The 22,379-nt window shown below is 47.7% G+C and overlaps 1 protein-coding gene across 4 annotated transcripts; it reads left to right on the forward strand.

Annotated features, from left to right (window-relative positions):
- Positions 1–84: 84 nt before the first annotated feature.
- HEPH (hephaestin) lies at positions 85–22,264 on the forward strand. 4 transcript variants are annotated; one of them, XM_033072187.2, is made up of 21 exons: positions 85–180; positions 3,087–3,277; positions 5,812–6,056; positions 6,548–6,760; positions 7,319–7,498; positions 7,839–8,093; positions 8,587–8,755; positions 9,834–9,973; positions 10,744–10,875; positions 11,034–11,245; positions 12,719–12,869; positions 13,180–13,392; positions 13,718–13,928; positions 14,189–14,328; positions 15,232–15,363; positions 16,237–16,343; positions 17,059–17,284; positions 18,650–18,789; positions 19,164–19,326; positions 20,014–20,052; positions 21,567–22,264. In XM_033072187.2, exons 2-21 carry the CDS (start codon positions 3,117–3,119, stop codon positions 21,809–21,811), a joined length of 3,474 nt encoding a protein of 1,157 aa, XP_032928078.1. In that variant the 5' UTR covers positions 85–180; positions 3,087–3,116; the 3' UTR covers positions 21,812–22,264. The 4 variants fall into 4 exon arrangements, with proteins under 4 accessions (XP_032928078.1, XP_032928079.1, XP_032928076.1 ...); XM_033072188.2 differs by lacking the exon at positions 85–180 and adding an exon at positions 417–506; XM_033072185.2 differs by lacking the exon at positions 85–180 and adding an exon at positions 425–513.
- The last annotated feature ends 115 nt before the right edge of the window (positions 22,265–22,379 follow it).

Below are 22,379 nucleotides of genomic sequence, written 5' to 3' on the forward strand. Positions count from 1 at the left end.
CGCCAGGCCCCGCCCCTCGGCCCGGCGGCCGCGAGCGTGACTCTTGTTGTGCTCCCGGGGGAGCGCGCGGCCGCGTGACGTCACCGCAAGCATTTAAAGGGGCCGCAGCCGCCGCCCTCCCCCGGTAGCGCGGTCCCCAGGGAGGGCTCGCCCGGTCCCGCAGTCGGTCCCGCCCAGCAGGTGGGTGCCGCTGGCCGCGGCTCTGCCTCCACCCCCGCCCGCCTTCCCGGGGCTCCCCGCTCCGGGGGCCGAGCCCTGGGCGGGGCGGGCAGGTGCACGGCGGGGGTCGGGCTCTGCGTGCGCGGCCGAGGCGCGGCCGGGCCGGGGCGCTCCCGCAGGTGCGGGGCGGAGCAGCCGGGCCCGCCCTGTGGGCGGGAGCGGGCGCGGTCGGCGCTGCGGGGCCGGGCCGGGCTCGGTGAGCCCGCGGAGGCAGCGCCCCTTTGTCCGTCCCGGGCTGGTCCCCGCCGGCGCTCCGCGTCCCGCTCTGCAGCCCCGCCGCTCCGCACGTAAGGGGTGAGCCGTCCTCCTCCTGCCTTCCTCCTGCGCTTCCCCCTCGCTCTCGGGCTGTGCTTTCCCTGCACTCGGGTGTCGGGGAATTGTCCCTGCATCGTCCGCCTGGATCAGATGGGACCTGGGTCCCACCACCCCGCCTGAAATCTGATTTCCGTTCATTCGCGATTCCTGTGCTGTCGGGGACCCGGTAAAGGGCAGTCCTGGGGGAGGATTCTGCTGTAAAGTACAAGGTTCAGGGATGGATGTAATATAAAACTTGGGTTGGTTTTGGCTTGCTTTCTTTTTTTTTTTCCTAAAGGCAAATATTAATATCAATGAAAAATTCAAAACAAAAACTTTTGAAACTAATTTAGCTAATTTCACCTTGCGACAGTCGAGTAACTAAATAGTGATTAGTTACTGCGAATGTGAGCACAGACTTTGTGTCATCAGCTACATCTGCATTCAGGGATATTTTTGCTAGGATTACCCCGGAGGTGTGTGCAAGCAGAGTCCGGGTGGGACTCTGTGCAGGCTGTCCCTAAGCCTTGTCCTGGGCTCTTCCATGGCAGAGCACAGCACAGACCCTTGGGATGCCCCGGCTCGTGGCTGTGCGTGCCTGTCCCGCTGGCTGCGCTGAGCAGGGGCTCTGCACCGCGGGTTTGTCCCTGGGCTTTTCACACTCCGCTTCCAGAGCCGCTGTTCTCCCGCACAAGCCGTGGGGATGGAGCACGCACAGCACAGCCCAGCCCTGCCCCGGGCCTTGAGGAGCCACCCTGGGTGCCGGAAGCTCCCGCGAACTTTGTCCCGAGCAGACAGAAAGGCCACAGCTTGGGCTGAGTCAGGAGCATCCCGCTGCCCTTCCCTCGGGGTGTGTGCTGCCCGGCTGGCAGCTTCCAGGCTGAGCACCGGTGCTGCTGTTTCTTTCCACATTGCTGTCACTCCTGCCTTTTGAAACAGCACAGGTATGGTTTTCCAAACTCCTTCCTTTGAGTTCATGTTGGCACAGAGCGAGTAAAAAAAGGTATTTTAGCTCCCTGTGAACAGCAGCAGGGAATAAGTCGGTGACTGAGTGGTGTGTAGGGGTGGGTATGAGCCAGTGTGCTGCTGTTCCCACATTGCTGAAGCCACTTTGAAGGGGCTGTTCTGTATCTGAGGCTTATCAGGCGTATGACCAGGAGCTTCTGAAGGGGACTGGCTGGTGGAGCCACTGGAGCAGAGCTGTACTGTGTTGATGGATCCAAAACATCTCAGATTTAGAGATCCCTACAGCTTCCTTCTGAGAAAAGAGGGAAAGAAGGTGTCTCCAAACTTTGTTCAATTTAATGACTGTCTGGAAACAGCAATACTTGATTATTATTAGTTTCTCAGAATAGCAGAGCATGTTTGGAAATCAGTAAGTGAAGCTTTGGAAGGTGTTCAGTCCATTGCCATGTGCTGGGGTTGTATCATGTCTGTTGGGTATCAGATGTTAGAAGAGGTTTCAAAGCAGCTCTGTGTAATGCTGTGCTGGCTGAAGGCTTTCAGAATATCCAGTTTTGCTGCAGAAAATCCTTTTACATTCATGTTGCTGTTACAAAGAGAGTAAGAATAAATAATGTCAGTCTCTCTATGACCAACCTTTGCCATGGTGCTGTGTCACCATTCCTTTATGAAAAGGAAAATGGATTCTTCTGAGGTTTCTTGCTAGGTCATGTTTCTCATTCTCTTGCTTTCTGTTTCTCTGCAAATCTGAGTTGCTGTTACATGTCTCAAGAGCTGTATCTCAGTATCTCATTTAGGGGCTGTTTGTTTGTTGGCTACATCCAGCTTTGTAAAGGGTATCATTGTGTGAGAACTGTTGTAGTCGTTTTCACGTGATTTTTAAATGCGCTTTAATCCTTCCTTATCTTTTGGTGTAATTCTACTGCCCCATATTGCAACAGCTTCTCCTTCATGCAGTTCTTTGAGCCTATATTCACACAAGTGTGTTATGATAATTTCTGACAGTTTCCCCAACTTTTTCCCAACTCTGTTTAGAATATTTCTAATGCATATTGAAACAAGCTTGGTGTCAATTGGAAGTTTTATGAGTAAGCTACTTATTGATCAAAATCATGGGGAAAATAATGAAACAGAAAGAAAAAACCTTGTGCAGCTCATTTGAGATGTACTCCTAGATTACAGATAGCTGCTCCCTAAGAGCCATTTTAAAGAAATGAAAATTTAAAATTACTTCATAGTGACTAAATTATACTTCCTCAGATGACTTTGAATGGAGAGCTCTTGGTGAAAGTTTAAAATATGCATATACTTACTCAGGACTATTTCCTTGAGCTTTCTATTTAGACCTGTAAGATGATTTGGAATGTGAGCAGTAGTGAAAAAAAGCTAATTAAATTATTATGAGAGCATTTCATTTGGTATTGGGGACTCATTAACAAGGCATGATCTCCATCCACCTTGTGTGTCAATTTTGTTACAGAGTGATTTCCTTCTTCAGTAATGATCCCAATAATACTTACCCCTGATTTCTTCATACCTTCTCAAAATGTCCAGCACCTTCAAACCAAATGATCATATTCTGTTTAATTCTTTTTGTGTTTCCCAAAAAGGTTCCAAAAGCGCCTTCCCTTCAGGCTGTGATGGGATCAGTCTGGTGGTTGCTGCTCTGCATGCCCATGCTGTCACCCACACTTGCTGGGGGTGTCATCAGAGTCTATTACCTGGGGATCCATGAGGTGGACTGGAATTATGCTCCAACAGGGAAGAATGTGCTTGCTAACCAGGTTATTGCAAGTAACAGGTACGTTCCCTTCTGGCAGAATTTAGTCTGGGGCTGGCTTTAAGCTGTCGTTTGATGTGTAATTTAATACAAGTATTTTGGGGCATCTGAGCAAGCAAGAGACACACTCCCGTAGATTCTGATCTTTATGAGCTTAATGTTTAACTTGTTTTATGCTCCTGTGGTAAAACCTGTGTCAGTGGGAAAAGGGATGGTCTGGAGAGTCCAGAGCCCATACGCTGGAGAGAAGTGTATGGAAAACAAACACGGAACAGAAAATAGAGCAGATACAGAACACATTGTTCTAAAATCAGCCAGATTTTGCAATGCTCTGCCCTGGAGTTTCATTTTGCTTAGTTCCAGCTGGTGATCTGCTTGTTTATCCTGAAGCATGATGACTTTTCATCTTTTTATAAATGACTTCACAGAGCCAACTTGTTTTTGTTTCGGTGGAATTTCAAGCCTTAATGAGACTTCCTGCATGGGATTTTAGGGGTTGTTTAAAAAACATTTTTGTTTTTCTTGCAAAACTAAATCTGGAAACTGCAATAATTGGTTTGAGTTACTACACAAACAGTGTTTTGCGTTTAGCTTTCAAAACATTAAGCCTTTTTCTTTGGTCAATGTTTTTTTTGTGTGTGTGGTTTGTTTTGTTATTAAAAAGGTTTCCATAGAATTTTAAAGGCATTTGTGCTTTTTTTCCCTTGCCCTCATTTTCTGTGGAAAATAGCTGGTATTTTTTGACCTGCTCTCAATTCTTTACCCTTCCATAATAACTAGCACTCAGGTTAAGGCACCTTCAGAAGCAAGAACAGGAAGGGTGCACAGAAACATCAAGGTCTGTCAGTTTAGCATGGAGAAGTCTCTATTCTCTGGAGATGCTGTATAGATGTAAATAAGTTCACCCCAAAATTCAGGGTTAATAAAGATGTTGTAGATGTAAATAAGTTCACCTCAAAATTCAGGGTTAATAAAGATGTTACCACTGACTCCTAAAGTGATAATGAATGCAGTGGATTTTGTGTGGTTTCTTTCATGAAGAGAAGGAAATAAAATTCAGGGCCACTGAACTTAAAAGCTATTTAAAAACTTTTGTCACTGCAAACAATTACTTAATGGGACCTATTTGTACAATGATTGCAGAAATAAAAGTGCTGGCAATTAGAAAGGGATGAGGTGTTGATATGATTGATAGAGGTAACAAGTTATGTCAAGAACACTTTTTGTTGGGAAGAAATAGACTGTGTGGGGAAAAGAGGCAAACAAAGTGTGAATTATCTTAAACTCTTTGCTGGTAATGGCTGCAGAAATGACTTGGCAAAGAGCTGAACTCTGGATTGTATAGCTTGTAGAGCCAAGCCCTGCCTGTTTTTGAATGATGAGGCCAGTGCTTAATATTTGGGTCTGCACTGCTCATTCTCTGAGATGTGCAGTAGAGTTTACCTCCCTTCCAGGGCTGCTCTGCTGCTGTGGGTGATCAATCCGAAGGGGGAAGTGAGGGGAGTGACCTTGGTTCTCGTTTAGGTTGGTTCCACTAATACCTGGACTGTGATTCATCTCTTATCTATTAAGAATTACCGTAAAGAGCAAATATGCTTGTAAGTTAAACTTTAGTACCACTATGAGGTTTTCACTCGAGAAGCTGGTTACGTGCTGGGTACGTACCTGCCTGACTTATCTACCACTCTGGAAGGAATTTGGAAACTGTTAAGTAGAAAATCATCTTTCACTCTTCAAATTTTGGCCAGAGAGCTCAGGACTCCACTCTACCTGCCTTGTGATTTAGCTGGAAATGCCACAAAGGAATCAAAGAGAGTTTTGAAGAGCCCAGTGAAGGCTGAAGGAGGCATGAGAAAGGTTCTCCCTGCAACACCCACATGGGATTGTCTGGGAAGCACTGTCCTTCCCATTTCTTATTTGCAGGGCACAGCTCAGGGTGCACTTTGTCTGTTGGTGAAGAGCTGGGGTTGAGGTTGTGGCCATGCATGGGTGGCTTGGAGTATCCAGGGTCCTCTAATGCCAAAGCTTTTGGCTGTACCCTGGAAATTGGAGTGTCACTGATGCTCTAAGTTCTAAGTTTTTCTGTTCTGCTTGGGTGTGCTTTTCTGTTGTGCCTGGGTGGTGAAGACAAACCAGTCCTATTCTAGCTGGGGACTCAAGGACAATCTCTTCAAACTTCAGGCCCTAAGCATAAACAACATGGAAAGAGGAGGGCAGGCCAGGAAGCAAGCACAAAGGATGAAACCTCACAATTTGAGACTATCAATTGGACAGTTGATGCTTGCATGCAAATGGACTAAAACCTAAAAAGGTGTGAGATCTCATGACCAAGCCCTCTTTTGCTCCCATCTTGGAGCCATCCAGGCAGGGCCATGATTGGTACTGCCAGGGTGTGGCCTTTGAAGCCTCTCAATAAATACCCATTTTATTCCCCTTAACTCTCTGTAGCCTCTGTTCCAGCTCCTCTAGGCATCAGAACCATCACTCTGCTGCAGTATTGACCAGCTGTTGTGTATAATGATGACTCACAGTGCCTTTCCCTTTGACTTCAACAGCCAGGCCTCAGAATTCCTGCAGTCTGGGAAAGACAGGGTGGGAAGCACATACAAGAAATCTGTCTATAAGCAATACACGGACTCCACGTACACCACTGAGATCCCCAAGCCTGCCTGGCTGGGGTTCCTTGGGCCTATCATCCGAGCAGAAGTGGGGGATACCATTAAAGTACACCTAAAAAATTTTGCTACGCGACCGTATACAATCCATCCTCATGGTGTTTTCTACGAGAAGGACTCTGAAGGTAAATGAGCTATTGCCATCATGGAGACAGATTTTTCTCACTGGGAACTTAGGAGTATGCATGGGGGAGAAATGTCCATAAAGCCCCAGCTAGAAGGCAACTGCTTTTGGGTGTTTGGTGAAGATATCAGGTGTTGGGTTAGGAGGGTCATGGGGCTGGAGTCCTGACCTGGGCCTGGGTTTCTTGATTGTAGAACCTCCAAAACACTGATCAACTCTAGAAATTGTAGAAAGACTGACTGTGAGGGCACAGTGCAGAATTGAAGGCAAAGCAGCACTAAGCAGAATGGAAATAATCTTGCTGACTCTGTGCTGACCTGTTTACTGGGCAAGTTGCCTTACAGTGGCTCTGTGCCTCAGTGCCTCTTTGAGGAAGTGATGATTAAGCACTATTTCAGCCTTGGGATGGTGAGTCTCAGCTCAGTATAAGGTGACATGTATGGGCATCTTGGCTCTACTTGAATGGATGTTGTGATTGCTCAATTGTTCTAGGATCCCTGTATCCTGATATGTCCCCCCAGGATCAGAAGAAGGATGATGCTGTTTTCCCAGGGAAGAATTACACCTATACTTGGACTGTCCCTGAAGATCACAGTCCAACTGATGATGACCCAAACTGCTTGACCTGGATCTACCACTCTCACATTGATGCACCAAGGGACATTGCATCTGGATTAATTGGGCCTTTGCTTACATGTAAAAGGGGTAAAAACACCAAGAGAAAGCAGCTGAGGCCTGCAATTCCATAATATAGAGGTCTTGTGGTGGCATGAATAAGGATAGGTGTGAAGATCCTCTGGTGTGCAGCTCCCAGCTTCAGGGGGAAATGCAGCTTGGTTAGAAAGGACAGGTCTGGGTTCTAGCTGGATTCTGGTCATTGCATTGCCATTATCTTAGTGGTTGGGCACTGAGCTTGCAGGGCTCTTGATCCAAGAGAGTTGCTTGAATCCACGTTAAAAGCAAGACTCTTGTCCAAGATCTGGTTTGTGCATGAAAAACATGGTGGTTGGTTTCAGCAGGAGTGAGAAGTGTGAAGGTGTTGTAGTTGAGGCCTGCAGTGGCAGAGCTGCTTGGGAAAGAGAACTGTATGGGCAGGGGTATGCTGGAAAAGGGTGAGCTTGCTGCTCTGTGGTGAGCTGTGAGGATGGGGGGAAAGCATGTCTCCAACTCATAAGACAAGATTTACTCTGCTGCTGGAGTTCTGATCTCTTGTCTGATATATGATTTTCTGCATGAGTGATTTTCATTCCTCTCTCACCTCAGGAATGCTGACTGGCAGCTCTCAAAGACGCTGGGATGTGGATGTTGATTTCTTTCTGATGTTCAGTGTGGTGGATGAGAACCTAAGCTGGTACCTGGATGACAACATTGCATCATTCTGCACAGATCCGGGCTCTGTAGACAAAGAAGATGAGGAGTTTCAGGAGAGCAACAAAATGCATGGTCAGTGTCACCTGTGTGAGGCCAGTGTGTCTGCTGAGACACTCAGGAGTGTCAGTGCTCCAGGATTTGCTCTGTGATCATGTGCTTAGCAAACACTATCTCAGGGACAGGGCAATGACTCCAGAAAATGAAAGTATTGTTTTGGTTTTATCTTTGGCTTGAGTGAGCTTTTATACCCTTTGTTTTAGTAATGAGCTGTGGAGCTGGGCTCTCCAAAGCAGAAGAGGAGGAGGAGCTCTGGTTAGGTCCATCCTTCTGTTATGTCTATGCTGTTGCCTGCTGGCAGGAACTCTGAAGACCCTTTTTCTGCTCTCTAATTTTGGCTTGCTTGGTTTTACAGCTATTAATGGTTATGTGTTTGGCAACCTCCCTGAGCTGAAGATGTGTGCTGGAGATTTTGTTGCATGGTACCTCTTTGGGATGGGCAATGAAATTGATGTTCACACAGCGTTCTTCCATGGAGAGACACTCAAAATCCGGGGTCACAGGACAGATGTGGCCAGCCTCTTCCCAGCCACTTTTGTTACAGCAGATATGATCCCCAGGAACCCTGGGAGATGGCTGCTGAGCTGCCAGGTCAACGATCACATACAAGGTAAGGCAGAGGGTGGAATAGGTCCTGGACTCTGTGTCCTCTCTCTTTGATGTACATGATGTACAGTTTGCTGGGAACAGTGAAAAATGTCTCCAGATGAGTGGGTGATAACCTTGTCTTGTAAAAATTGGAGTGGGCTGGTTACTAATGTGCAGGGCAGCTTTGTCAGGTGGGGCTGACTTGTGCCATGGTGTGATATTTGATGTTTGGTACAGCTGAAAGCTGAGATGAGGCAGTGCCTTAAGAGCTCTGGTTCCTGTAAGAGGCACTTGCATGATAGATCTGAGGAGCAGAGCAGAAGACTCTGTTCACTCTGTCCATATTTCCATTGCATCCAGTATCTAAGGTCAGAAGTTCTGCTCACTGACAAAAAACTCCTTGCTGTGGAGTCACTCCCATCCCTGTGCCTTTTGGGACAGCAGAGGGAAGGTGGGACTGCCCATTAGGCTGTCTGGAGGGGCTAAATGAATGTCCACCTTCATGTCTTGGCCAGCTGGGATGGGGGCACTCTATGAAGTCCGGCCCTGTTCTCAGCAAGCTGAGGCGCCCAGCCTGGAAGGGAGAGTTCGGAAATATTTCATAGCTGCCAAGGACGTGCAGTGGGACTACGCACCCTCGGCGCTCGACCGCCTCACTGGGAAACAGCTCAGTGACACAGGCAGGTGAGTGAGAGGCTGCTGGGCCTGGCCAGTGTTTGGGGAGTCTGCCTGGTATCAGAAAGGATGCTTAGGAAAATGTGGAATTTCTTTCTTTTCAAAATACATGCCTGCTGCTCACATGGGGAATATTTCCTGGGGAGGCTGATCACCCCATCTCCTGTAGCTGGACTGCACTGAGAGCAGTACAGGTGCCTTGGGGCCTTCCCATGAGAATGCTGTGTGGCACCAGATATAAACTGCTACATTTGTCTCTGGGCTTAATTTCTGCTTGCTGTGATTAGGAGCCTAGGAACAGATTTATCTATTTGAGAAATGATTCAAAAAGCCCCTAGTGCAGCAGACACAGGGTGGCAGAGCGGGCCTGCAGATGGGCCTCAGGCTGGTGTTGCTGCAGGAGCAATTTCTAGGAAATCAGATACAAGGACTTGGATGGCAGCGCTCCATCCCACGGTCAGGTGACTGGCAGAGCAGTTGAGAGACTTCCCATTCATTCTTTGGCTAACTGAAGGAGATTCTTCTCCTTCCATTGAGATTACTTCCCTTCCCTCATAATCTGTTGGAGAGGATATAACTCATTCAGATGGAGAAGAGGAAATGTAGAGTGGTTAATTATTTACTCAATGCCATGCAGCAAGCATTGCAGACCTTAGACCTGTGAGCTGGCCTTGTAACTGCACTACCTCTCCTCCAAGGCTTGTTACTTATATTTGATGAGGGTGGTAGTGGAGGAAATAAATACCTTTACAGCTGTTTATTTTAGTTGTGACTGGGGCTGTCCCCAGCTTCTGAAGAGGAGCTCTAGCACTGCCTTCCCGCTGACTGCACTGCAGTTTTGTTCATTCCTTCACACATCCTGTGTAGTGAGGCTGATCTCACCTGGGAGAGGGCTGTGTGCCACAGGTGCTCCCTTATCACACTGTGGATGAGTCTGTAAGGGCAAAAAAGCTTTGCAGAGTCAAACTAGAGATGCTGTCCTTGTCTGAAATACTGCTTGATTTGGAGATGCTGGCCTTGCCAGTGGGAGCAGGGAACGGGGCTGATTTTTCTATGACATGTCCTGACATTTGCTTTTTGCATTTAGTCCTGCTGAGCAGTATTTCAAGCGTAGCCTCTACCGAATTGGAGGTGTCTATTGGAAAGCAAAGTACGTGGAATATACTGATGAGAGCTTCCGTGAGGAAAAGCAGCAATCAGCAGAAGAGAAACACCTTGGAATACTTGGTGAGAATTATCCAGGAACACAAATCCTGTCAGTGTCTGTGAGAAGGATGCTGATGCTGGGAGTGCCAGGTGGCTGTATCTGCTGGCTCATTTTAGGGGTAGGGAGGGGCACAAGAGGTGCTTCACAACTGAGAGGAAAGGGAACAGGCCAAGCTGCAGGGTAGTAGAATGTACAGAATCACTTCAGGGGTCATTCTGAAGGTGTTCTAGAGGAAAGAGCTGAGGGACACAGTGTAGTACGTGTGGCTAGAGCTGAACAGGTCACAGCTATAGCTCCTGGTTATGTGTTTTTTACTAAGCCCTTTCAAGGCATGCTGCAAACTCCACGTTCTCAGAGAGCTTTCTCTCCTGAATGAGTGCTTGGGGACAGGCATGGTAAGAGTTCATAGCTCCTCTCTGGCTGGCCTAGGTCATGGGCTTACAGACTCTGGTGGGCTTGGAGCATCTCACATCTGAGGCGCGTGTTTTGGGTAGTTTATGTAGGTGGGGGAGAGACATGGGCCTCTCCAGAGGGCATTCCAGCACATCTGGCTGTTCTCTTACTTCCCTGTGTGAAGGTGTGATGCCTCTCTAAGTTCTCTGTAGACCCAAACTGCTTTCAGACAATCCTTGCTAGCCCCTGCTCCCCTGAGTTCCCTTCAGCAGCAGCAAGGCCAGGCCATTGCTACCTCTCATCTTTGGCCCTGCAGCTTTGGAGGAAGGTGCCTGTCTGCTTTGGTTTGCCTGGGGAAATGCTCTGTTGCTGATGTGCTCTCTCTGCTATATTCTAGGACCAGTGATCAAAGCTGAAGTTGGAGACACCATCCTGGTGACGTTTTTTAACAAAGCCTCCTGGCCTTTCAGCATCCAGCCACATGGAGTGTCCTATGGGAAGGAATCAGAAGGGATGTGGTACCATGATGGTTGGTGCATCCCTTTTCTTGAGTACACCCCCATCACCCTTCAGAGGTTGTTTGGTTGACATGGATGAAGTAAAGCCTGCTCTGAAAGTAGCTGGTGAGAGTGTGTAACTGAGTTTGTGCAGAGACTTGGGAATAACCCTGTAATCCCTGTTTTAAAGGCCTGTCCCAGAGTGGGGTTTCTGTGGCACCACTGCACAACTTCACGTACCGCTGGACTGTGCCAAGCCACGTGGGGCCCACGTCCAGTGACCCTCCCTGCCTCACCTGGATGTACAGCTCAGCTGTGAATCCTGTCAAAGACTCCAGCTCAGGCTTAGTGGGGCCTCTGCTCATCTGCAAGTCAGGCACTTTGGATGAAAACAACAAGCAGGTAAAGGGGTTTTGCTTCCCTGTTCCTACCAAGTTTGTGCTTTCATGTAGAGAAAGGAAGCATCAGCTAAACATTAGGGAGTATATTAAAAACAAATGTGCAGTAGTGCAAGTCTGGGACAGTCAAATCCAAGCCTTGTTGTTGGCCAAGTTAATGCTGGTAGAGCTGGTGCCCAGGTTTTGCCTGGGAAAGGCCAGTAGTGTTCTGGGCTCTCAAGAGCTGCCCTCAGAATAGTTCCTGAGCTCTGTTTTTAATTCACAGACAAACTTGGCTGAACAACTGTACCTTGGAAGAGTTACCTTATTGGTAACCCTTGTCCTGAGGCTTGTGTAGCAGGCTGCTTTCAGAGAGGCACGTGGAATAGTCCTTGCAGTCCTAGAAACACTGAAAAGACATTTTTGTTTCCAGGTGTTCTGCTTGGGTGATAACAATGCTTTGAGGTTTTGGTGAGCCTCATTTATTCTGCCAGAGAAGTTAATTTTCAAGCAGAGCTGGCTACAAAAAGCATGTGAAAATCCATGTCAGTCTTGTGCTTTTGATGGAGAGGTGAAACTGGAAGGGCAGCCAGAACTTCCTCTTGGAATGTCACTCAGGAGTAGTCTGTTCCTGGCAGTAAATCTAGGGAAAACAGTAAATTGAGATACCTGGAGTGGTACCAGACAGAGGAGCTGAGCCTTGTTGTGAAAGACAACAGATGGCAAATCAAACCCCCACTGCTGTCCAGCGTGGCTCAGGGAGCGGTGGCAGATCTGGTGACTGCTGTCCTCAGAGCCTTCCTGGGGGAGCTCAAGTCAGTGGGGGCAGTTTAGTCACCCTGTGACTAAATCAGGAGTGCAGAAGAAGTTAGTGTGCTGCCCTGGGTGAAAATGTGGATCTGCTGAGCAAATTGGAAATACACAGAGCCCTGGAGGTGAAGGAGCTGTGATGATAGACATGGGAAGGTATTGGAAGGGTGTAAGCACAAGAGACAGACCTTTGTAAATGTAAGACAGGGAATAATTACCTGGAGTGGCAATTCCAGCTCCTTAATCTCAGGCAAACCTGTAATGAATGCTTAACTGTGGAAGGTGCATGGGCACTGCTATACCTGTGTGCTGCAGCCTGGGAATTGGCTCACCTTCTGAGCAGGCTGGCTGCCTGTGTGCTGCTGGGGACAGTGACACCAGTGGGAGAGTCTGGACACCATCACAATGTTCTTTTAGTGGGGAAGTACCATGCTTTGGAGTGCATGTCTTAGGAGAATTAACACTCCCAATGATTTTGGTTAATTATAAAATCTCCAATCCAGGCCTAGTGGTCCCTTTTGTGAAATAAAAGAGGACTGCTCAACATAAGTAAAGGGACAGAGTCCTGTCCCTCAATGAGCTATGTTTTAAAATAAAGGGGAATACAAGAGCCATGCAAAACAGCTTTAACTCTAAGGATAGTTAATTGTTGTGTTTTAAAAGTTAACAGCCATCATTGTAATTACAGAAAGGGATCGACAAAGAATTTTATCTTCTCTTCAATGTGTTTGACGAGAACCTCAGCTGGTATTTAAATGCCAACATAAAGTACTACTTGAGGATGGAAGAGACATCTGTGAAAAAGGATGATGGCTTCGAGGAATCCAACAGGATGCATGGTATGGTTGGATGCTGCTCTATGACAGTGGGGATGAACCTGCAGAGCACAGGCTGGTGTTCACCTAAAGGCTGAGCTGGGGGCTGGAAGGGCTGTGTGGTGTTGGTCTGGAATCAAGCCAGGCTGGAGGCACCAGTGAGACATGGACAGGCAGCAGCACAGCTGTCTGCAGAAGTGTGCTCTCAGTATATTCAGGGGTGAATTACAAGCAAGTTACCCTTCTGACTGGCAGGCCTGTCCTACAAGCTCTATGCTCAAAATCTCCTGGCTGACAGCTGCCTGCAGAGAGTTAATTGCTTTCTCCTTTCCAGCCATCAATGGATTTATGTTTGGTAATTTGCCTGGGCTGGACGTGTGTGAAGGAGACAAAGTGTCCTGGCACCTCCTGGGCTTGGGCAGCGAAGCAGACGTGCACGGAGCTGTGTTTCAGGGAAACACCATGGAGATGAACGGGATGCGGAGAGATTCAGCCAGCCTGTTCCCCCACACATTTGCCACTGCCTTCATGCAGCCTGATCACAGTGGTGAGTGCCTGCACAGCTGACTGGGCAGATGGAAGAGTCTCCCACTGTGCTCTTTGCTTCTGTGGCGGATTCTCTAGCATGGTATGAACTCTTACAGGGTGAGCTGTGCTGCAGGTGCTTATTGTGTAAGAAAGCTTCCTGAGATGATTTATGTGTAGGACTTTGTTGTGCCATTCCTGCTTGATTTCTCCAATGGCCTGTGGCAGCCAAGCCCCCTAAGCACCACAGAGATACACCAAGCACATACTGACACCGGTCGGGGAAGCAGCTGTTTCCTGGAATCTTCAAAAGCCACTGATTTCCTTGTTCATCCTGCCTCCCTCAGGGACTTTTGAGATCTACTGCCAGACGAGCAATCACTACCAGTCTGGGATGAGGCAGCAGTACAACGTTTCCAGGTGTGGAAGGGCAGGCAGTGCCTCTGCCCGTCGCTACACGGGCGTGCGGACGTTCTACATCGCGGCCGAGGAGGTGGTGTGGGACTACGCGCCCGACCGCAGCTGGGAGAGGGAGCGGCACAACCACTCTGCACAGAGGTACAGCCCACCTTCTGGGGAGGCCTGGCATGTCCCAGCACACCCTGGTGGAGCCTGTTGGGCATCTCGGCCACCCTGTGACCTGGTGCATGTGCTGGTGGTGCTGCTGCTGGGAGCACAGCCCTCTGTGTCATCATGCTCTCCTTTGCAGCCCAGGCTGGCTCTGGGAGCCCTTTCAGCTTGTGAGCCCCCTGACACAAGCTGGTTGGTTGTTCCCCATGAGGTTTGGGTTATCTCAGCACTCATTCTGCATTTCTCAGCTATGCTGACGTGTTTCTGAACAACGAGAACGGACTGCTCGGCTCCAGGTACAAGAAAGCAGTTTACAGGGAGTACACAGATGGCACTTTCCAAACCCCCAAGGCCAGGATAAGCCGTGATGAACACCTGGGGATACTGGGTAAGGATGTGTGCAGAGCATTCACCTTCCTCTCACACACCAATGGGACTGGGGCTCTAAAGCTGCAGTGGCTCACAGCTGTGATCTGAAGGCTCACTGGATATTTAGGCATCTACTGTGTACGTAAGTGCAGAGAAATTGGGGCTGTCTCCTACTCCTGCATTTGCCACCTTGGAGATAGCAGTTAGAAGAGTCCTGTGCACAGCTTGTAGGAAAGCCTGGGCTTTTCTACTTGCCTTTGCACCAGTGTTCTGTCATGGCTTGGGCAAAGCATGTTTCACAGCTGCATTTCTCTGACTATGGCACTGAAACAACTACTGACTTCTGGAGGGGGGCCTGAGAAATAGAGGGGAAAATCTGTAGCTGTGAGAAATGCTTCTGGGGCAAAAGCAGGCAGCCTTGGGAAGTGGAGGAGCATTTTGCACTGACTAGAGGAGGTCTGTGGAGACAGAACTAGTGTTATGAAGCCAAGGCTGTGAGTGATGTCAGGGCAGCCAGGCTGAGGCAGCATCTACCACTCAAAATAGGCTGCAGCTTTGTGACATTGTCAGGCTCAGTTGAATATTACCACATTTTTTGAAATCAATAGCAAGGGGTGATCAACATGTGACATTTAATATAACAGTATTCAGAAATCAAGCCTTAGCTGTGCTGGGCCCAGTTAAGATGTGCAACCACCTTCATTGTCCTTATTGTGAAAATCAGTCCAGTTTCCTATATTTCAATTGGGACTGACATCCAATTCTCTTTTTGGGAGGTAGAGAAGAACAGTAGGAAGGGGAACATCATAAATATTATAGGGTAATATTTTTGGGGAGAAGATACTGAGAGAGGGGTGGGAATATCCCAGGAGATGTGCTGATGGATTTTGCTGGTCTCAGAGTGCACTCTTCCTGTCTCAAGGCCCTTTTCTGTGGGCGGAAGTGGGCGATATTCTCAACATCGTGTTCAAGAACAACGCCTCGCGACCCTACTCTGTCCATGCACACGGGGTGCTGGAGCAGCAGGCTGGACATCCCCAGGTGGCAAACCCTGGTAGGTCCCTGTCTCTAGCTGCACTCCTGTGTGGGCTCACAGCTGATTTTATCCCAGAGCCAGACTGGTTTCCTTAAGCAGTCTCAGATGCCCTGGCTTTGTTACAGCAGAGTGCTGGAACTGGACAGTAACTGGTCTTTCAGGTCCAGTTTTAGTGATACCATTTGTGTGGGCATGGCAGCTCTGGGACATGTGTAGGACATTCTTCTGTGTGCAGCCTTACCCCCCACACTGAGTGTGGTCTCTGTGGGAAGGGGAAGGTGATAGCAGGTGACTGCTCAGCCGGTCCTGGGATGGGGGAGCCTCTTCTTTGGGCTGCTTGACCTCAATAGTATGAAAAGAGTATGAAATAAGAGAAATGCACAATTCTTTGCTGGCATCTGATTGAAATGGCCACTTTGTCCCATGATCCAGATGCCTATGTATTTAAGTTTTGGTCTCCTCTAACTCGCCACAGTCAGGCTGTCAGCCCAATCTTTGTGAAATGGGCTGCTAATGAGAAAAAAGGGTGATTTTAAACCCCATCATTTTGAATCAGCATCATAAATTCACTTCAAAGAGAAGAAAGATTGTCTTAAGCTCCATCTGAATGAGCTTCCATGGTCATTTCCATGGTCAGGTCCAGTTTTGAAAGCAGCAGATAAACCTGCATTGTGCTGGTACCAGAGACAGTGTGTACATCCTGTGACCCCTGTGTCTTGTTCTGAGAAGGGAGCTTCCTCCCTGCTTTGTGTTTGAGGAAGGCAGATGCAATATCTGGAAAATACAGAATTGAAATTGGGCTTTGGAGACAGGATTTTCTTTTTCCATTTGGTTTTGCTGCTGCTTAGTGAGGGGGTGTCACCTGGTGTACGGTGCTGTTCTGTCCCTCAGGTGACATTGTGACATACCGGTGGGAAGTTCCCGAGAGATCTGGTCCAGGGCCAAATGATTCAGCCTGTGTTCCTTGGATCTACTACTCTGCAGTGGACCCAGTAAAGGTAACATGAAAGTTATAACCAGAAAAGCCTAATTAGACAAGTTTTTTAACCCATTTAGAAAACAGTGTGGGTTGGCCCAGCCAAGAGGTGGAAAATCATCTGGTAACATGTCCAGTCTTCTCCTTGGACAGGAAATCATCTGAATTTGTCCTGGTGTCTGTCCTTATTTTTTCCTAACAAACCTTCATAAAATAATTCCACCATCTTTCCTTGCTACTAACCTTCCTCCAGTTATTTGTAGGCAATCTCCCAGTTGATCATGGTTTCTACTGGTGAGAGCCATAGGGCTAATCTACAAAAGGCAGAAATTGTACAAAATAAACATCATGAATAAAGCAGGCAGATTGCTAGAAGTGTCATAGCACTGATTTCACAGGGCAACAACCTGGAGGATCCTGTAATAAACCAATGCATTCAACCCAGAAATAATGGCCTTTTTATCTAAAGTTGCAGATGTTTTTGAAGTCACTGAGTGGAAAATACTTTGATACCATCCATATTTATGACTTTTGGATTTGCATTTCTAAGAGCACGTAGAGTTTCTGTTCCTGTGCTTCAGTGGCTGATGCTCTCCAACAAGAATACTTGCACAGCAGCACTGGTTGTTTTAAGTGGGGTGGTGTGGGAATAGGAAATGATTGCTGAAAGGCAAAGAACTGTGCATAAAAGAGGGTGAGAAGGTCCTTGCCTCAGAGCTCTCCTTCCTTCTGACTAGGATATGTACAGTGGGCTGGTCGGGCCCCTGAAGGTCTGCCGGAGAGGGGCCCTGCGGTCCAGTGGGGCCAGGAAGGATGTAAAGAGGGAGTTTGCTCTGCTCTTCCTGGTTTTTGATGAAAATCAGTCCTGGTACTTGGAGGAGAATGTGGAACTCTTCAGTAAGGGAAATCATGGGGAGATCGACCTGCTGGATGAGAAATTTGTGGAAAGCAACAAAATGCACGGTAATGTTGGTGTTGATTCTGCAGCCTCTCTAAGTAGGGAGCCTGGCTTGTGGTCAATGTCCTCATCCTTTTCCATTATCAGTGGCACAAACAAAATTAAACTGTCTGTTCTCAATACTGCAGCACACCTACAGCCCAAATCCTTGATCTGCAGTGAAGGCTGATCATTGTGGCTATTCCTGTAAGGAGAAATAGCAACATCCAGGCCAGAGAGGTTAATCTCTGATGTGTCTGAGTGACTCAGAAGAGGAAATAAAATCAAACATGAAATTAACTTGTCAGACAAATTTAATTGTTTGTCTCAGGGACCATCAGAGTATTTTAGACTTCAAATTAAGTTTCTGAGCTATGTGGCTGCAAGATGTGGCTCAGTTGTTTTTGCTGTTTTAGGTTATTTCTACCATAGAAGGATGAACAATTTGTTTAAATTAGGCTGTTATTTATGTTACTTTCTCTCCATATTATATCTAGATACCTTCAGCAAAACAGGTCCCTTGACAGTTGTAGAGATAAGAATACTGAAGAGTTCTGTGTAGTGTCATTACTGCTGGTTTTTGTATGGGTGAGATAAGGACTCTCCAAGTCCACTTCCATGAAGGTGTAATTGTTAACCCAGTATCACAGCTAGCAGAACCTGCATGCTGAAGTTGGATACTTGTTTTTGGCTACACAAAGTGCCCAGGGCAGACCTGGGAGTAGAAACCTGGTGCTCTGCCCTCAGATCCTGCCTCATTCCATCTTATTCCCTCTGTTGTCATGTAAGCATGAAAGTCTCCATGTGTGTGCCATAGCAGTCAGCTCAGCTCACTCATGTTTTGATTCCTTTCCTGCATGTGCAGTCACAGCAGGATTCCTTCCAGCTGTGCTGCTTGAGAGGTAAATCCGGTCATGCAGGGATTTACAAGTGGTTGGAGTGTGGTGTATGTGGCCAGCCTGAGGCACAGCAACACAGGGCTGCCCACTGGCAGGATTTACCCCTTTTCAGTGGTCATCAAGGACATTTCATTTATGTGTATGTAGGTATATATGTGTTTCTCCATCATTGGGCTGAAAATGCCATTTTTATGCATTTTGACTTCTAGAAGCAACCACTTCTGCTGGCTCACTGCAGGTTTTCAGCAAAGGTAGTTTTTGAGATTTATTTGAGCTACAGCATGGCCTTGAGTGCAAGTCACTTGTCCTGGCTGTGAGCAGAGTGGATAAGTAGCTGAGCTGAGGGGACTGTCCTGTGGGGGCCACTAACTGCTGATACATTGGGTGCTGTGTGAGCTTTGTAGCCTCTAATTTGCTGCCTTCCTCTGAGGAGGTGCAGCACCATTCAGTTTCACTGACAGCCTTTTCCCCTCTGTGTTATTCCCTGCACAGCAATCAATGGCAGGCTCTATGCCACCTTGCCTGGGCTGACCATGTACCAAGGAGAGAAGGTGAACTGGTACCTGCTGGGAATGGGGCACGAGGTTGATGTCCACACAGTCCATTTTCATGCTGAGACCTTCATATACAAGGTGAGAACATCTGCTGATGGTAAAGCAGATACTGACCACTGATATCAGCACTTCTACTTGACTCTGTATTTCAATGTTTTTTAATGACTCCACAGAAGCTTCATCCAGCTAAGAAAAAGATGTAGTTTTACACATTCCAGTCTGACTTCCTCAGCCTGTGTTGTGCTGAGATGTCCATCTTAATCCTTGTTAGGGTTAGGCATTACCAGATTGCTTGCTTGCTTTCCAAGCTGCAGCCCTGGAGCTGCTTTTTGAAAGCTTTGGGTTTTCTTGAGCATTAAAAAGCTGAAGTGATTCCCCAGCAACACTGGCAGCATTTTCTTCCTGAGGAGATGCATTGAACACTGCAGCTGATGGCTTCCCTTCTCTGACAGAATGGCAAAAGCTACAGAGCAGATGTTGTGGATCTGTTCCCTGGGACCTTTGAAATGGTGGAGATGCTGGTTGGGAACCCTGGGACGTGGCTGCTTCACTGTCACGTGTCTGACCATATCCATGCTGGCATGGAGATCCTCTTCACTGTTCTGCCCAGAGGAGGTAGGGAGCTCTCACTGTAAACATTTAGCAGCACTTCCTGCTGCTGCTGTGAAATTCTGAGTGTTTGCACCCCAACTCTCTTACATACTACAAAAAGCCGGTTAATGGAGTAGATAATTACTTATTAAATTATTATCTTCCCTTTAAATATGGTAATACCTGGAGCTGGGGCTAAAAACAAATTGTTTTCTGTTGTTTACATTGCCTATGTTGTTATTCTGAGTTTGGTTTTTAGCTTGTGTCTGAATTGCCATGCTCAGCTCTCAGCCAGTAATTGCTCTTACTGAGAACTAGAAGGTGCTCAGAGGTGAGTGACTCTCAGGACTGGGTTTGGCTACAGTGGAAGCCCTTATGGTGATGTGGTTTTAGATGCATTACCAAACCAGTGAATACCCCAGTGTTTCAGCTGTGGGTGCCCAGTGCCAGGACCATCTCTGTTTCTCCCTCAGCACTTCCCTTTTGAAGGCTGGAAAGGGCTGTGCACTAGAACTGGGGCTGCCTTTGAAGCAGGTCATACAAAAATTCTCTTGTTCATGTAGAGAGGGAAAACATGGACAGGACAAAGGACAGCCTGCTAGTCCTGGAAAACCATGCTGCCTCTGGATCTGATCCTTGCCAGATGTGCCTTGTTCTGACCTTTGCCTGCTCAGCCCAACACCTTCTCACCCTCCTTTTTTTTCCTTTCAGAGTCAGAGCCAGAGCCAGAAGACTTGACTGCCATCCCAGGTATGGTGACAGCACTGCCAAATGCTGTCTGTGGCAAGGGGAGAGGGCAGATCCCTGAGCAACACAGAGGTTTGGATCTGTGTAAGGGGAGGGAGGAACACACAGCACCTACTCTGCCTGGCAGTGCCTTGGTGTGAGGCTTTGCTTCAGTAGATAACAGGGAGGACACCAATCTGTCCTCTGCTGATAGAAACAAGGAAGTTGGGCTGGTTAGGCTTGTTTGCCTGTGTTAGGTGGAAAAGGTTGGTAACCTCACACCCTGTTGTGCCTGCTATGTATGGATTCAGATTCAGAGTATGAGCTTAGGTACTGGCAGAGATTTGGAGGAGGATACCTGCGATGGGTTGGCCTCCCTCTTTGGACTGTAAGTGACTCTGGTTTAGGGAAGGTTCACAATCATCTCTACAAGCTGAAGGGATGGAGTCAGCATGGAAACAAGCACATCTGCCTCCTACTCTGATATTCCTCTGAGAAAAGAGCCCCAGCACATGTCTGGAGTTTTTTGGGTGCTGTAAAGGACAGATGTGAGAAGACATTTGGTCGAGCAGCACAGGGAGAAGGGCAGTAGTAGATATGATCCCTTTGAAATTTTCTGTGGTAGAAGTCTGAGTAATGTACACTGGTGGCTTATTTTCCTGATTTTTCATCTTTTCTCAACTCCATTTTTCAGCTGCTGTGAGGAAGTTCAGCTGAGCTGATTTGAGGGCCAGTTCAGGTCACCTACAAATGCAGCCACCTACTTACAACTCAGCAGGCTTTCTCCACTGTTATTTCAGTCATTTTCTCCTCAACATTTTCCTCACTCAAAATGGACAAACCAGAGGAGGAGTAGGAGATATGAGAGCAGTAGTGGCAATATTAAATAATTTGGTTTTATACCATGTGCAGATACCAGCTTGTGTATTTTCACCAGGCAGAAATCTTTTCTGAGCAGACAGCCCCTTTTCTCAGGGGGTGGCTGCTGCTTCTGTGTGGAGGCACAAGCAAGCTCAGGATCTTGGAGACTCCCCATGGCCATGGCTGATTGTTTGCACTCAGTGGTGTGTAGGACAGCAGCCATGGGCACAGGGAGTGTGGACTGGGGGAACTTGCAGCAGCCCCAACCTGGACACATCATTTGTGCTGGGAACAGCAGTGGATCAGTGGGATGGACACCCCTGAGACACTGTCTGGTTCTGAGCTGGAGCAGGTTAGGGAAATCTCAAATTTCTGTGTGGGCTCAGGGATGAGGATGTGACAGATGGATGGCACTGGGGCCTCCTTTGAATCATTGAATCATTAAGACTGGAAAAGTCCTCTAAGGTTATAGAGTCCAGCCATTAACTCAGCACTGTCATGTCTACCACTGAAACATCTCTAAGCTCCATATCTACACATCTTTTGAAAATTTTCAGGGATGGTGATTCCACTTCTTTGCACCATGTTTTCCTAATGCTCCTTTGTTGCATTTCTTGCAACCTTTCAGTTCTGTTACTGTGGCTCTTGTTGAAAATACCTTTCTGTTTGTCTCTCAGGGTTGCCTCTTCAGGATGAGGATGATTCCCAGAAGCTGATGTTTTTTGGATCTAAGGTGAGCCAAGAGCAGATAGAGGCCACAGTCATCGCCCTGGCTGTTGTAGGAGTCCTGCTGCTCCTGGCTGCTGGTGTCCTGCTGGGAGCAGTCATCCATCTCGAGAAGCAAAGGAGGTTACGGCGCAATCGGAGATCCATCCTGGACGATGGATTCAAACTCATGTCTCAAAAGAATTCTGGTCTCTGAAAGCCATGTGCAAACACTGGGCTGTGTGCTCGGAGCAGGGGCTGGATCCTTGTCCACAACAAAGATTTTGGGGCATCATTTCAATTGTGCACTGTACTTCTAGAAGCTAAGGAGGGAAAGCTGGAGCCCTGACCTCTTCTTATATTCTCCTCAGCCCGCTGTAAAGAAAATCCAGGAGAATCCAAGGACCCCTTGAACTGACTGGAGACAAGTAATGATTAAAAAAGGTCCTTCTGGAATACTCTCCTTCCCCCAGGAAGAGAGGGGATGTTTTCTTCTTACCCAGCAGAGTAGCTTAGGCCAGACTCCAGTCTTGCTCCATTGCCAGAACCGAGTTGGGAATTGTCTCCCAAGAAACTGTGAACCACTAATGTAATTAATCTGAAGGCGAGGAAGATAATATTTTCAGTTTTGTGAATCAATGAGGAATACAGAAAAAAGATTGTTAATTTAGAGTTGGATTGCTGTTTTTGATGAGTGAGTGGGTGGATACAAAATCAGGGCACTGCACACCACTGTGAGAACCCCATGAAGGACCATGATGAGCTGTGCCTCACTGCCAGCCTTG

This window comes from Catharus ustulatus, chromosome 14 (assembly GCF_009819885.2).
Source record: "Catharus ustulatus isolate bCatUst1 chromosome 14, bCatUst1.pri.v2, whole genome shotgun sequence".
NCBI classification, from domain to species: Eukaryota; Metazoa; Chordata; class Aves; order Passeriformes; family Turdidae; genus Catharus; species Catharus ustulatus.